At 41.4% G+C, this 17,347-nt stretch overlaps 1 protein-coding gene across 6 annotated transcripts in view; it reads right to left on the bottom strand.

The window, feature by feature from the left end:
• TBXAS1 (thromboxane A synthase 1) overlaps nt 1-17,347 on the bottom strand; it is a 252,198-nt gene that overhangs the window by 194,684 nt on the left and 40,167 nt on the right. For all 6 annotated transcript variants that reach the window (XM_081957166.1, XM_081957163.1, XM_081957168.1 and 3 more), the window contains exon 3: nt 2,006-2,099. In XM_081957166.1, coding sequence (XP_081813292.1) covers nt 2,006-2,099 — 94 coding nt within the window. The remainder of the gene's footprint in view (nt 1-2,005; nt 2,100-17,347) is intronic.

Below are 17,347 nucleotides of genomic sequence, written 5' to 3'. Positions count from 1 at the left end.
CATTCTATTTACTTCTTCACTGTCCAACACTGTTGGTACAAACTTCTCCTCTCCAAGATATAAGCACTGGTAATGTAGTTTGTAAAGTAGGCCAGTGTTTTATTTCCGCAACTCTGTCCTATTCTGTGTTTGTTGGTCTTGCTTATCAAAGGGAGTTTAATGTGGGAAAGAGAATGGGTAATGTCTTCTCTCTCTCTTTTCCCTGCCCCCCTCATCCTCCCAGCAGCTATAAAATAGCTCAGCCCAGCCAGAACCAAAAGCTCAACAAAGCTCCCACATCCCTGCCCCCACCAGCTCCCATCTTCCATTCAACCAAAATGGGCCACTCAGGCAGAGCAGTCCAGGAGTTACAAATAGGCCAGACAGGAATAAACAGAGCAAACAAAGAATATCCTGTCCACTCTGAGAAAAGCTCAAGAAAGTGATGTCTCCATTAAAATTCAAGGCAGGGAAGCTGCACACACCCTGTCAACAGCTTGGCTAATAAAATGAAAAGGGGGGGGGGAGGGAGGGAAGGCTTATAGAGGAAGAAATAAAAGCTTATGAAGACCTGCTGATAAGCCAAAATTATTACAGCCAATATTTTTACAGTATTATAATTTTACTCATCCGTTGCAATGAAGCAGAGCACAAATTCAAACCACGTGCCTCCATCGCCACCATAAGTCCCATTCACTTTTCAAGTACATCCATTTGGTAGCATTCCCAAGATTATTTCTGGGGCTCAGTGGTTTAGCTATGGTTTTCTGAGGCTGTATGAGATGATCCAATGTTTGTTGAGATGATTTAAATAAATAACTAGAAGTAGGAGAGGACAGAATCCCTGGTTTAAGGGGTGGTGTTGAATTTGGGGCCCATTTGAATTGCAAAGCTGAGGAGCCATCCTACTGACATAGAAGGTACCCTTCTATGCTTATCTGATTTGCAAGCTTCTTCCCCAAATGCTGACATTCTAAATGTAAACAAACCACTTCATCTGTTTTTGTGCACTTTTGATTAGCACTTGTGTAAAATTAATTGCTGAAGAAGCTTTAAGCAATACTACTTAGAAGTTAATGCTGGTTGCAGGGTTGAGGAGAGAGGCTGTACATATTCCCATTCCTTATCTCTACGTGTATTCACTTTAAAGTTTAAATAGAACCTATGTACATATATCTTTACATGGGTTGAGCCATTTTGCACAACTTCAACAAGTGTAATACATTAGCCTGAACAGAATCCATTTATTTTAGCTGTATGTTTGAGACACAGAATTAGTGTCTTGGTGTGAATTAATGAAGCATGAATAAGAATGGATATAAAGCACTGTCACCAAATAAGCACAAGAGCACTGATGCTAAGAGAAATAAAAAGGAAGGCAAGGAAGTAGATATCTTGTTGAATTATCTCTTCCTGTGAAAGCCATTGGAATAACAGATTATAGATACGCACGTCTACAATTCAGAAATTAGAATAACCTCATTGAAATTCTGACATTCCAGCAAGTTTTTCAGTCTGGTTTACTTGTGGGTAATCAATGTAAACTGTAAGGTGGTTAAAAGGCAGGATAAATAAGGTTTTCTTCGTAATGTATAAATTCATTCATTTATTCATTCATTCAATCAATTGTTTATTATTACATTTCTGTACTATCCTCAGGGAGGGGGGCTAAAAAATTTTTTTTAAATGTAAGATGAGACAAGAAACTAAAATTACTTAAAAAGCAAAGGGAGAGGTTTCAGAAGACTAACCAGCCCTAGGGCTTCATGCTCCCTTGGGCTCCTCACATGAGGCCAAAGGTCTTAACTCCGTTTTAGAAGTCCAAAAGAGTGGGGGCCTGTCTCGCCTCCAAGGGAAGAAAATTCCCTAGGGTGGGGGTAGCGGCAGAGAAGGATCTTTTCCTAGATCCTACCAGTTGGAATTCTTTAACTCACAGGGTCTGCAACATACTTTTCCTGCCTGACCAAATGGAACGTGCTGATGGGACAAAGTTGTCCAAATTGCTATCATTTGAAAGATTTCTTACCTCATGAAAATATAGCAGATTTCCAATGAAAGGCAAAGGTGGAGGATGACGGACTCCCACTTTAGCAAGCCTGGAGAACGAAGAGGTGATGTGCCTGGATTTTAAAAAAAAAGTGAAAAAGTTTTCACAGGGTTTTCAGAGTTGAAGAATAAGGCTCAGAATTCAGGTGAGAGGATAGCTGTGAAGCCCAAATGGCACAGCAATCATAACAAATACCCAAAGCCACTTGCAGTTCAAGATGGGATAGCAACCTTTCGTTCTATTTTTATTCTCAAATTTGTCATCGCTTTACTTCAGAAAGGCTGTTGATTCAAGTTCTAGATCAGGGGTGTCAAACTCATGTCGTCATGACGACATCACAACGACGTCACATGATATATCTGGATTTTTTTCCTTTCCCCTAAATTGGGTGTGGGTGTAGCCAGTGTGTGACGCATCCGGCCTGTGGCACTGGAGTTTAACAGCCCTGCTCTAGATATATGAAATAAAATCAGATTCTCAGACTTCAGTAGTCTTAGATCGCTCTAATACTAATAATGGTCTTGATGGATATTTTCTATCATACAACATTGTGAGATTCAATCCTATTGATCTTACTAGATCAGCCTTCACCCATCTGGTGTCTGCTGAATAATTCTGATTATAGCCTTTGCGGGCCATGCAAGCTGTAGATTTATGGAAATTATTGTTTAACACAGTTGGAGAATGCTACCCAGAGAACATCATTTTAGATGCCTTCAATACGACTCAACAAGATCTGATGCTTATTTATGGAATTGCTTGCTTGCTTTCCAACATTTCTATCTATTGCTGGCAAAGACACCTCAGGAGATAATGGGGAAAATTCACTATTCTTTTTCCTTCATGGTATAATAGGAAATTCTGCTTTATATAATATAATGTTTTTCCTGGTACCATTAAAGCAGAGACAGGCAATCTGGTGGGAGAACAAGAGCTATTCTATGACAGGACACACACGCACACACACACACACAGAGTGAGCAAGGAGGTGGTTTACAGTGAAAATGGGATTTCAAGGATGGTTCCTTATGGTTGGGTTTTTTTTTTTTTTACAAAGGGTAAACTTTTTTGTGGGAGGAGATAGCTAGGCCTGAAAGAAAGCTTGCATATCTTTTAATATTTAGCTTTTCTTTGCCCTCCAATCTGAAGGGGAAAAAAACCACCCTTCTTTTTATCAAAGGCAAAATGTTTGGGTGTTCATGGTCACAACAATGAAGGCCAAAAATGGATTGTCATTTCCTATAAATACTTTCATACAATTATTTTTCTTCAATTTTGTGAGGAAGCAGAAACAAGTGCTGTCTGGTATACCAATCGAATGAGGATGGTTTTCCCATCATTGCTAAATTTCAGATTCTTCTGGTAATTTTCTCATAGAATGGAGTTATTGCTCTACAACTCTTTCTGTTAGCTCACATTATCAGAAAACTATTCAACAGGTGTAATTAATAATAGGTCAGCCAAAGACTTCAAAGCTGCTGGTAGCCCTACAAGCTTTGGGTGGGGTACTATAGATACTATGTGAAGGTCACCAAGAAATTGCCATTTTTAATGTGACAGAAATTAAATAAAGAAATTAAATTAATAAATACAATAGATGCAAATTCGAGGGGTTAATCAGTCAGCAATCAATTATTTAATCAATAATCAATCCACCAGTGAACTCCAACTTCTTTCTCTTTCTTTGCATCCTCCTCCTCCTCATCTTCATATCCCCCAAGCTCTGCAGAGCTGGATCAGCTACATGCAACATTCAACATTGTACAGCTGTACCAGATCTGCTTTGACTACCGCTACTGCTCAGATATTAATCCAAATTAAAACATAGTTGGAAGATGAAATATGGCATTTTGCATTAGCGGATGAATAAGTGTTGAATAAGGCAGGTTGTAGTGCTTGCAAATCCCCATCAACTGGATTTCAAGACATTTTTCTATTACAGAACATGTGTAAGCAGCAGTACTTTTGAACTTTAAAGAACGGCTTAGTAGATCCTAGCTAAATATGTATCCTGATGACAGCAAATATCAGTAAAATGTTAGTACCCTAAAAGAGCAAACTCAACAGGGATAATTTTCTTATTTTACTGAAGCTAGGGACACATATGATTTTACACATTACTTGTCTTAAACATGTTGTAGAGATCAATTCATCCATAATGGTAGATATAAACCATGGTTTATAAGTCTTATTATGGGAAAGCACAGAATGTGAGATTAGTCTTGGCGAATCTTGATCGCTCATCAGAAGCAATCAGGACGTCGTCAAAATATGGAGTGACCCCAGGAATGCCATGGAGCAAACGTTCCATCAGCCCTTGGAAAATTCCTGGGGCCACACTGATGCCAAATTGCAAGCGCCGGCATTTAAAAGCCCCGCAGTGTGCAACAATTGTCTGGGATGCCGCTGTGGCGTTGTTGACAGGCAGCTGTTGGTATGCCTGCACGAGGTCTAATTTGACGAAAACCTTGCCGTGGCCTAAGGAGTGCAAAACATGTTGCACCACGGGCACTGGGTAAGGGTGGGCTTGCAAGGCCTTATTCAAAGTGGATTTAAAGTCTGCGCAGATCCTTATGGATCCGTCGGACTTCAAGGGGACCACTATAGGGGTCTCCCAATGGGAGAAATCTACAGGTTCCAATATTCCCTGGGTAAGGAGCTTGTCAAGCTAAGCGTCAACCTTCACTTTTAAAGTGAGGGGTAACCGCCGAGCTTTAAGGCAAATGGGAGCCACCGTAGGGTACAGGTTTAAGGAAATGGGTGTGCCTGTGTAGCAACCCAAAGAGAGGCTAAATACATTGTCAAATTCAGAGAGGAGGGCGGTGAGGTCATTCCCGGAATCCGAGGAACAGCGGGTTGAGTGAATGCCTGAGATAGAGAGCCCTAGAGCCCTAAACCTAGACCCAGTAAAGAAGCAAGGGGGGTCTGGACCACCAGAAGAGGCAAATGCCCTTGAAACATGCCATAATGTATTAAGAAATGGCCGCAGCCGAGTAAGGGTATGGGGTTCCCCTGATAGTCCCTGAGATGGCAGTTTGCGGGTGCTAAGTGGCGCCGGCGTAGTTGGGGCAGCAGTGAGTGAATGGTGTCCCAGGACATGATGGATCTCACGGATCCCGTGTCGAGTTCCATGGAGTAGGGTTTGCCTTCAAGGAGGATGCGCAGGTGCAGCTTACCTCGGCCTCCCACAGACAAAGATGCCGAGTTGACGATCTACTCGGGGCACGCCTCATCGGAGTCCCCAATGGAGAGGAAGTTTTGGCAGTGAGTAGTAGTATGTGCAGATGGACGGCGGGAAACCGCAGGTAGTTGAGATATGCAAGGGTCGGAGGCAGCAGAATGGCAAACAGAGGCCAAATGGCCCTTCTTGCCGCATTTTCGGCAAACAGCAGAGCGGAATAGGCAGGAGGAGCGGAGGTAGCAGCCTCCACAGCTCAAACAACTGCGGCCGTCCTTTGGAGACAGGGACTGCAAGTGATCGATGGCCAAGTCCAATTCTGACATGAAATTTTCAGAGGCTTGCTGGTTGTGGACTGTCGACGCTGGAAACAATGGAGCCGTAGGTTGAGGGAAACGGCGGAAGTCCAGCGTGGACTGGTCAGCCATCTCTGATGTGCGGGCTTTGTCCACTGCAATTTTGAGTGTCAGCTCAGAGCGTGAGAGGATGCGTCGGTGTAGTTTGACATCCCTGAGGCCATAGATGAACTGCTCGAGCAGTGCCTCATCAAGATCTATGAATTCGCAGTTAATAGCAGCAGCCCTGAGGGCAGCCATGTAGTGACTAATAGATTGTCCTTCGGTTTGTACACAGTGGTGGAAAAATTGGCATCGTGTGAAATGGGACAGAGCGGGCTCGTAGTGGGTCTTGAGTTTTGCGAGAAGTTGATCCCACCTTCGTCGCCAATCGAAGCAGTAGCCATGGGAGGCACTTGGAGGGGGTCCGTTTCACCAGTCCTCGTCGCCCGTTTTATAGCTTGAGGCATCAATAACTGAGGCCGTTGTAATGCAATAACCTTTTATTAACTGAACTGTACTGACAGGAACAAAAAACACAACAACCCCGCCTGACAGCTATTTATACTTGTAGCTGTCATTCGGTGAACCAATGGGAGCATGGCTTTTCTCCCGCCGGCAGGCAGGCACGCCTGGGCCAATCAGAGGCATTTCACGCAACGCCATCTACTGGCCGAGCCTGGTGGAACACAACACTTTTGGTCTTCCAGTTGACAATGACAGAAATGTTACTTTCCCATAAATCACGATGCAATGGATTATGAATCATTCTGTTTCAAATTTACCAGTCATCAGTAGTTTGTGGCAAAATCTGGGACAAATGTTTCACCAAAGCTACAAAGTGGCCTAATTTGGCAAAATGGATGATATTATATAATGCAGGAAGGAAAATGCAGCAAGTCTACTACTACATTTTATATATATATATATATATTACAAAATGGGCAGACAAATATTTTGAAAAGATAATATTTGGGCAAATTGAAACAAAAAAACATGTACATTGTATATAACAGAAGGACTTTTCTAATGGTCTGCCTTAAAAGATGTTACATTCCTCCTGTTTTTTAAAAAATAGAAATTTTACAAAAACTAACAATATGGTGCAAGTTGCAATTCTGAAATTGACAAACTTTAGATTGATTTGATATCTCCAGGTATCACAGCTCAATTCCCCAAACGAAATCTCTTAATCACGTGTGCAGAAGGAACATAACATACAATTTTTCCTTGATGAGTTCTGGATATGTACAGTACTTTCTTTTGCTTTGTATGCTCTTAACTCAGGCAGAAGCACAGAAAATTCAAGATGGCTTCGAAATGTGATATTTTTAAAGAACGTTTCAATGCAATTTCAACTAAGCAACAGAAAATTTCATAACACTTTTTCATCATATAATTACATGTCTTAATTATATAATTTGATGTCTTAATTGCATAATTAAAAGGACATGATGTTTCAGCTTAATTAGACATCTTAATTATTATGCAAGATCATATGCTAGCATTGCGATCCCCTTTGCAAATGTAAAACAAGTGCTTCCAGATATAACTTCAGCCATTTTGAGATGTCAATAGGATGAATGAATTTTGGTCTGAATACACTGAGACACATGAGAAGCAGATGGAAGCATCTGCCCTATTGTACCATTAATATTATTTGCATTATAATGAGTAAAATGAGCCACCAACTCTTCCACCTTTTAGAAACAGCACAGAGGTATCCCTTGTTAATGATTTGAGATATGGTTACAGTCTCAATAAAACTATCCGACTTCTCAAAGATTCATAAGAGAATTGTGCTCGTATGTTGTCTGTCACACACTCAAACATCCAGCCCTTTGGTATTCCATATGCTCACCATTTCACAGTTGACAAATCAATATACACCAGTCTGTTTTATATACTGGGCAAAAAAAAAAGATCATACAAGCTATAGCAGTGAATAATAATGTGAAGTGCGCAAGAAGAAAATGGCTCAGACTGATGAAATCTAAACAAAGAGAAAACAGACTTCTAGAAATTGCAATGTATGTTTGTAAGCCATGATTTACAACCACAATTGAGCCCAACATTTCTGTTGCTAAGTGAGACATTTGTTAAGAGAATTTTGCCCATTTTACGACCTTTCTTGCCAAAGTTGTGAAGGGAATCTGCAGTTGTTAAATAAGTAACATGCATTCATGCGGCGTGAATCTGGTTTTCCCATTGACTTTGCTTGTCAGAAGATCACAAAAGGTGATCACATGACCCCAGGACACTACAACGGCCATAAATGTGAGTCAGTTCCCAAGCATATAAATTTTGATCATGTGATCATGGGGCTGGGATGCCGCAATAGTCATATGTTTGAAAAATAGTCACAACAGTCACTTTTTTCACAGCCGTTGTAACTTTGAATGGTCAGTCCTCTCGCCTCTCCTGTTCAACACATATGTGAAGCCGCTGGGTGAGATCATCCGTGGTTTTGGGGTTGAGTATCACCTCTACGCTGATGATACTCAGCTGTATATTTCAACTCCAAACCACCCCAACGAGGCTGTCGAAGTGATGTCCCGGTGTTTGGAGGCCGTCGGGGTCTGGATGGGGGACAACAGACTTAAACTCAACCCCTCCAAGACTGAGTGGCTGTGGCTACCGGCACCTCGGTTCAGCCAGTTGATCCCATCGCTGGCCATAGGGGGCGAACAATTGCCCCCTGTGGAACGGGCGCGCAATTTGGGCGTCCTCCTTGATGCCCGGCTGTCAATGGATGACCATGTGGCAGCCGTGGCAAGGGGGGCATTCCACCAGGTTCGCCTGGTGCGCCAATTGCGCCCCCTACTGGACCGGGATGCCCTACGCACGGTCACTCATGCGCTGGTGACGTCCCGCCTGGATTACTGCAACGCTCTCTACATGGGGCTGCCCTTGGGACGCGCCCGGAGACTGCAGTTAGTTCAGAACGCAGCCGCGCGGGCTGTGATGGGGAGTACGAGGTACTCCCACGTAACACCTCTCCTGCGCGAGCTGCACTGGCTGCCTGTGGTTTTCCGGGTGCGTTTCAAGGTGCTGATTACCATCTTTAAAGCGCTCCATGGCACGGGACCTAGTTACTTGCGGGATCGCATCCTCCCACATACATCCCTGCGGCCAATACGCTCACACAGGGAGGGACTTCTCCTGGTGCCGTCCACTAGGCAATGCCAGCGGGCGACACCGAGGAGTAGGGCCTTCTCTGTGATGGGCCCAACCCTCTGGAATGACCTCCCCCCCGACATTAGAACCACTTCTGACCTCCGCTCCTTCCGGCAAAAACTGAAGACCCACCTGTTCCGATTAGCAGGCCTGGAATAATTCAACTGTCCCTCCTGGCAAATGTATTATATCTGGTTATTTTAGGGGCTTTTTAATTTACTGTATTTGTTTTTAGGGGTTTGAATTTATTTTATATCTGCTTTGTACAGTTCTTTTAACTACATTTTAACCTCCTCCATGTCAATTGTCAACTGTACATATTTAATTTAATTTTATTGTATCCTGTTATATTTTGTATGAACTGTACACCGCCCCGAGTCCCTTGCGGGAGAGGGGGCGGTCTAGAAGCATTAATATTATTATTATTATTATTATTATTATTATTATTATTATTATTATTATTATTATTATTATTATTATTATTATTATATGACCTGTTGTAAGTCAAGGACTAGGTATAATTGATAAAGGAGGGCTCTATGCTCACCCAGTGTGAAATTTCTGTCAGATAGTCATTGGGCATGTAAGATCTGTAGATCTAATTCAAGATCTGTAGATCTAATTCTGAAAAGGCATCTTCAACATTATTCTTAGATTCTCTTGACTAGCAAAGGAGCTGAATCTCTAAGATGGCAGAATTTGGAATATTGTTCAGGCTTAATCTTATGTTGAAATCCCTGACTATAACACTATAAGCAGACAGGGAGCATAGCCCAAGACCATTAATGTGAGTTTTCTACTTTTGACCAGGTTTCTACAATCCAAGATCAAAGTAATATTATGTGGCATATAAACATTTACTAGAAACAAATTCTAGTGACTGACTGAAATATGGATGCTCAGATCTGCACAAAATTGTGTCCCGTTCCAAGGGCTGCTAGAAGACACAAGCATTCATCACTCTCAATATGCAAATCACTAGCTCGAGTCTCCTGAAATAAAACAATTTTTAACTGTGTTATACTGTATAACTTGTAAATGCAGGTTCTCTTGTTCTGAGTTCTCATCCAGCTATTTCCAGGATAGCAGTAACAATAATTCAGGTAATATTATAAGCAGGGGTGGGTTCCTGTACCGGTTGGTACAGGTTTGCTTTGTGCGCAAACCATGCATTGTTCGCGCATGAGCTGTTGACTGTAAATTGTTCTGCGCATGCGCAGAAACATGCTGGCAATGGCAGAAGAAACTGGGGAACTGGTTCGGGGGCATGGCCATCCTGGGTCACTGCCGATCCTGTGACCCAGGCCAAATTACCACTACCTGTTCACCTGAACAGGTGTGAACCGGTAAAAACCCACCTCTGATTAAAAGTAAACTGGATTTTTTAGGAATAAAAAAGGTAGGAACTGATATACTATGCCAGGCCTTGAGTCTAGGCATTTGGAAACTATAAAAACATCTAAGATTCTGCCAACAACAACAGAATCCAGCACCTTTGAAAAGCAATTGGATTCTTCCAGATCTTCGCTCTGCAATAATTTTGACAAAAATGAATAATTTACCAGGCACATAAAGTGGTACCTTGGTACTCATCCTTAATTGGTTCCAGGAGGCGCAATTAATACCAAAAATGATGAGACCCAACAATTTTTCCCCTTAAGGAGTGAGTCGCTAGGAAACCAACACCAATAGATTCTAGCTTGTGTTGAGTACCAAACAAACGATGAGTATCAGGACAAAATGTTCATGTCAAAATGTGTTGAGTACCAAATTCAATGTGTTTCAAAGCAGTTGAGTACCAAGATACCACTGCATAGTTCAATAAATCAAAAGAAATTATGAATAGAATCAATCTTGGTGCAGCAAAGGATGAACAGGGCTCCATGGCACAGGACCTAGTTATCTGCAGGATCGCATCCTACCACACTCGTCCCTGCGACCTATCCGCTCACACAGGGAGGGGCTCCTCCTGGTGCCGTCCGCTAGGCAATGCCAGCGGGCGACACCTAGAAGTAGGTCCTTCTCTGTGATGGGCCCAACCCTCTGGAACGACCTCCCCCCTGACATTCGAACTACCACCGACCTCCGTTCCTTCCGTCAAAAGTTAAAGACTCACCTATTTCAATCAGCTGGCCTGGCACTTTCTTAGTTTTACCTCCCGGGGATTTATTTTAATTGGGTTTGGGGTTTTAATTGGGATGTTTTTAGGTATTTATTTCTTGTACAGTCTATCTCCCCCTCTAAATGTATTTTAAATGTATTTTATTGTTATGACTGTATTTTATTTGCATTGACTGTACACCGCCCCGAGTCCCTTTTTGGGAGAGGGGGCGGTCTAAAAATCTAAGAAATAGGGATTTATATCCTTTTATTTCACATACTGGGCAGAAAATTCAGATACAATTGAAATAAGATTAATAGCCTGTTAATGGATGATTTGCTGTTTACTGAAAGCAAATATTAACTGTTTTTCTAGAACTCACTTCAGCTTTTATTAAGGGATTAAAAATAGACTAAAGCAAATCAAAGAGTTGATCAAGACATCAGTACCCATTTTTAAAAAGCAGTAACATGCACATTATAAATCAATTTACAGAGTCACCTTATAGAGGAAATGGGCATCATAAAAAATTAATTAAATAAAATTAGTTTGGAGTCAGATGACTCAAATGAGACTAAATAAATGGTTGTTTGTATCAGTGGTCACGTGAGTACTTTTGATTATGAAATAGTCTGGCCATGTTACCCTACTCTCAAAGTATTATTATTCACATTTACTTGACCACACATCTCACAGAAATGACCCAACTCAATCAATCAGAATAGAGCTGGAAGGGGCCTTGGAGGTCTTCTAGTTCAATCCCCTATACGATTTCAGATAGGTGTCTGTCCAATCTCTTCATTAAAAACTCCAGTGATGAAACACCTACAACTTTTGAAGGCAAGCTTTTCCACTGGTTAATTGTCCCCACTGTTAAGTTCTTCCTTAATTCCAGGATGCTTCTCTCCTTGATTAGTTTTCATCCATTGTTTCTTGTTTTGCCTTCTGGTGCTTTGAAAAATTAGTTGACCCCCTCCCATCTTTGTGGCAGTATTCAAATATTGGAATATTGCTACCATGTCCCATCTAGTCCTTCTTTTCTCTAGACTGGCCATACCCAATTCCTGCAACCATTCTTCATATATTTTCATCTCCAGGCCCTTAATTATCTTAGTTGCTCTTCTTCACACTTTTTCCAAAGCGGCAACATCTTTTTTGTAAAGTGGTGACCAAAAACTGGATGCAGTATTCCAGGTGTGGTCTTATTGAGGATTTCTAAAGTAGGACCTGCTGCCTCATGTTTAAGTTATCATCCACTAGGACTACAAGGATTACAAAAAACTCCAGTGGTGAAGCACCTACAACTTTTGAAGGCAAGCTGTTCCACTGGTTAATTGTCCCCACTGTTAAGTTCTTCCTTAATTCCAGGTTTCTTCTCTCCTTGATTAGTTTCCATCCATTGTTTCTTGTCTTGCTGTTACTGTTTTGAGTCAGGTTTCACCTAATCGGTACTTGTATTTTTGGTTTTTCCTGCCTAGGTGTAAAATCTTGCTTTTCTCCACATTAAATTTCATATCGTTGGATAGGGCCCATTGTTCAAGTCTGTCAAGATCTTTTTAGATCCTAAGCTTGTCTTCTGGGATATTGGCTATTTCTGCCAGCTTAGTGTCATCTGCAAATTTGAAGAGTTCTCCTTATATTCCTCTATCTAAGTCACTTATGAAGATATTGAAGAGTACTCATATAATTCACATAAACTCACATAAGAGTTAAACTCACATAAGACTTTGGGCAAGATCCCCATATCTCGTGAGATATTTTTTTTGTGAGACCATATTGTTAACTTTTGATATGAGAGTTTCAAGAGGTCCACTGAAGTCAATAATAATGATGATGATGATGATGATGATGATGATGATGCCAAATCCAGCGAAACAACTGGCCGCTGTGATACAATTGTAGAATAATAATAAAAAACAAACCAGTATTTCTCCAGGAACTTGTTATTTAGATATATATTTAGTAGATATCAGCTAATGCAGCAAACTACAATCCAACTACAATGACTACAATCCATTTAAAAGAAAAAGATTTTACAAACATATTTCAAATTAGAATTGCACAAAATGAGCAACTTCGAGCTAACTCCCAGCTATTTTTCTTTTGTAACATCAATTTGATTTTCAAATATGCAACTTTTGGGAGAATAGTGATTTCTGGAAGTCAGCCACTGTTTTTCACTCTGAAGACATAATTCTGCATCTTCTCCAACGACACCATTTATGTTATCTGTATAGTAAGAGCCTTCTCTAACTTGGCTGCTCCAGATTTACACCAGCCCTGTTCTCTCTCACACTAAACAACTGACAGAACATGACATGTAAACTGCTTATCTAAAACTTGATTGAGAATGCCAGAATCTATTGCTATTGCTTCCTCATTTTGGGCCCATATTTAAACACAGTTCAGCTTTACATCAATCTGACAATGGGGAAAAAAAGCTATTCTGGCATTTCTCAAAAAAAAAATGACATAAGCTTAAGTCTCTATGATGTTTACCATGAATCTGTTTCATGTTTCTTTGGAAAAGATATGGATGTTTTCTAGGAAGAATGCCAAAGGCTGGAAGAACGACATGCCATCCAGTTTGACCCCTGGACATGCTTACTTATTTCAGCTGTACCTTCCCATATTTTGTGCCTGTTTTATTAGGGGAGGAGACAGTTTGGCTAAACCAGGTGTGTCAAACTTAATTTCAATGAGGACCACATCAGGACTGTGTTTGACCTGTGGGGGGTGGGTCAAAGTGGTGTGGCCGGCTCAACATCACTCATGTCGGCGCCTGTGGTGATCCGAGCGCTCTGACAGAAAAAATGGCTCTCAAGCTCCAGTTTTGGCTGCGACGGCCTCCTGCAACCCTCTGCCAGCAAAAATGGAGCTTAGGAGGGCCTTGTGTGACCCTTCCAAGCTCCATTTTCGCTGACAGAGGCGCCACGGGCTAGTCCTTTGCTGTTTCCAGGGTGGCCCCGCGGACCAGAACTAAACACTCCGCAGGCCAGATCCGGGCCCCAGGCCTTGAGTTTCACACCCCTGGGCTAATCCATCAGTTTACTGTGTTGACTGCAAGTCATAACAAATAAAGTGCTTTAATACTATTCTGCTTGATACTGCGCCAGCCTCTGGAATACCTGGGGGCAATTTGTGGTCATTGACCATCTCCGCTACAGTCCATGGAGATATACACTTGTAGTCACCCAGCAGGTGAGAGTGCAGTGAGGAATTGCATATTGCCTTACCAGAGGAACAACAAATAGCAACCTGGAGCGCCGAACCAGCAGTAATGCCAGCAGGAACCCAACCCTGTTCTCGCCTAACAATGGCGCAGCAGCTAACACTTGCGACTGATCTTACTAAAACTGCCATCACTAAGTGGTGTGGTCACGTGACGTTTCATCTACGGCTGCATTGCTTAGCGATGAAAATTCAGGTCCCAATTCTGGTCATTATGCGAGGACTACCTATATTATTTTGCATGTTCTTTACATCATTAACATTAGCAGCAGATTTTAGGACACAAAAATATCCTCCAAATACAAATCAGAGTAAAGGTTTGTTTTTTTAAACACCTTCTGCAAAGCTTATGAGAGGATGAAGAATGAAAATTTTCTCCCTCCCTCTGCAGGACACCCCTCATTTTTTTTTATTCAGTCTTTCCCCAAAGGTTACTGCTAAAATTAGTTTCCTAACCATTCACAATTTCCTTTCTTCGGTAAAGGCTGGTTCCTTGCATCTTTTTAATGTCTTGTTTTTCTCCTAAAATTCTTGCTATAATGAAAAATCAGGAATTGCCATCAAGGGAGAAGTCACCGGAAACGTGTTAGTCAAAATGTTTTCCTCAAAGACGGCAGATAAAAAGAAGTTTGCATTTTTCAGTTATGGCTGCTGGCATATTGGCAAGCACAAGGCCGAGCCATCTCGCACTTACGCACACCTGGTTCATGGAAGAGAACAACAAACAGGAGAGATGAGTCAGTAGTGCTTATGAAACACACATTCGTCATCTGACGCTGCTGTTGTGCCCATTGTTTTGTTAACAGGCTGCAGCTGGTGATGATAAACCAGCACAAAGGGTGATGGGGGGGGGGGGGCTCAGCTCCCTAAGATTGCAGCTCGGTTAGATTACCAGGGTAGAAGATCAAATCTATCCTGACAGACAGTTGATCTGGCTAAAGAAGAGTAATTGGCAAATGCCAACAATTGATAGGAACATTTTATTTATTCTATTCACATCTCATGCCCCTATTGATAATTTACTTCAGCTTTCTAAGTCGCTCGTTCTAATTGAGCCAATTAAAAAGCTGCAGAGGTGGAAAATCTCTGGGCCACAGGGCTTCATTGCTAGCACCTCTTCGCATACACGTTTTTTCCAGAGGCAACCTTTATACCTTACAAAGAAAAGGTATCTCGTATCATGCAATGGTCAAAATAAATGGATTTCCCTACTTCAGATGCAAACATTATGAAGCTAACTCATGATGTGATCTACACTTGCAGTGAAATGATGGAAGAGGGGACAAAGCTGTTCCTTTCTTTTAAATAATCCCCTACAAAAGATACGCTGGCAGTAAAGAACCAGCCTGGCAGGATTGATCTCAATCTTGGTCTTCCTAAGTGCTGTGGTGGTGAAGATGGGAGAATTACACATAGATTCTTTTATGTATTCATGTAGAGAGCAGTCAGAAATGGTCTGTCTTACTGCATTTGTAATGGGGTCAATTCAATTACTTTAAAATGTCACAACACATCTTCTACTGAATATGCAACCTAACTGAACACCAAGCATATGAGGCATGTTTGACTGTAGTTCCACATATTAAAACATAGAATCATAGAGCTGGAAGTGACTTCTAGTCCAACTCTCTGCTCAAGGCAGGAGGCCCTCTATCATTCTGGTCAAGTAGTTGTCCAGTCTAGTGAAACCTCTAGTGATGGAGCATGCACAACTCGGGAGTGGGGGGGGGGACTATTATGGGATACAACCCTTTTTCCAAGACATTGGTCTTTGAAATATCTTCTGGCAGCACAACTACCACCCCAGGTATCCATGGTTAATTTCTCAAGACTGAGGAATGTGATAGTTGAAAATGTGATTAAGTCATGTCTATCTTATTACGTGATATTCTGGAACTGAGGTCACTCTCTGTATAGCATTACCTTATCGCAATCTGGTGTCCTGTAGGCAAATTGATGAAAAAGTTTACAAAGCCCACCTTTCTTCAGGAATCTGCTGATCAGCTAAGTACTGGGACCACAAAAAAGGGCAGCACCCAACTCCAATCATCTTTCAAGTCCATGGGCCATTCACTTCCAATTTAAAATATTAAATTGAAAGGCCCAAGAAATATTTATTCCTTTCAACAAATCCATGATTATCACTGGGGTGGGGGGTGGGGGAGAGAAGCCTAGTGATTTTCAGTAACTATAATAATTCTATGGTCAACAAGTAAGTTATTCCTACTGTACATATGTAGGACTAATATCTACATAATATCTAATATCTACAATATCTATATGTAGGCCATGGTGGCACAGTGGTTAGAATGCAATATTGCAGGTTAACTCTGCTTAGTGCCCGCAGTTTGATTCGGACCAGCTGAAGGTTGACTTGGCCTCCCATGCTTTCAAGGTCAGTAAAATGAGGAGCCAAATTGTTGGGGGCAATATGCTGACTCTGTAAACTGCTTAGAGAGGGCGGTAAAACACTGTGAAGTGGTATACAAGTCTAAGTGCTATTGCTAAGGTTTGGATAATTTAAATAGCAAGAATTTTAGAGAAATGGATGTCCAGTCTCTTCTTAAAAGCCTCCAGCATTGGAGCGCACTCCATTGGAGCACCCTAGTGCTATCTTCCTTCCCACCAATCTGTAGGGTCTAAAAAGTACCTTCATTGCCCTCTGCAACATAAGACTTTTGGGTTAATATATTGCTTTTAATGGAATAATTAGCAGGCGTATGTAAATGAGTAAAAGTTTCTACCTAATGCTCTATTCCTTAAAGCCAAAGAATATAAGCACACAATGTACTTAACATAACACATTACAAAAGTTTCATGCTATAAGAATGTCAAAGAATAGTTCCACCTGATCTAGATGAAGCAATCGAGCCAATCTTTGGAGAACACTTGCACAATCTATATTTATCCAGGTTTAAGAATAAACCCCTTCAGGCTAATAAGTCAGTGGTACAGCAATGACCTCTGAAATCCTTCCAGTATACAGATCCACTGGATAACATGAACAAGTGTTTGGTTATGTTGTGCTGACTTGCAGCTTTTATGCTTGGATTAAATGTAGCCTCTCCTACAATGCTGGAACTAGCATTTGAAGAGCTTTACAGGTACACCAAAGAACTTGCCTCTGAAGGCATCCCATGATATGTTTCCCCGCACTCTAATTTTACATCATTTTTCAAGTTTAAATACCACACACTTTTGAAAGACTTCAAAGTTGCCCTAATACCCTTTGCATAATATTCTTTTTTATATTAATCCATGCAGTCTTGAATAAGGAACAGAATTTTCTCCGTGATCTT

Source organism: Natrix helvetica (genome assembly GCF_964273705.1).
Source record: "Natrix helvetica genome assembly, chromosome: 6".
Lineage (NCBI taxonomy): Eukaryota > Metazoa > Chordata > Lepidosauria > Squamata > Natricidae > Natrix > Natrix helvetica.
This window is presented reverse-complemented; position numbering and strand designations above follow the sequence as displayed.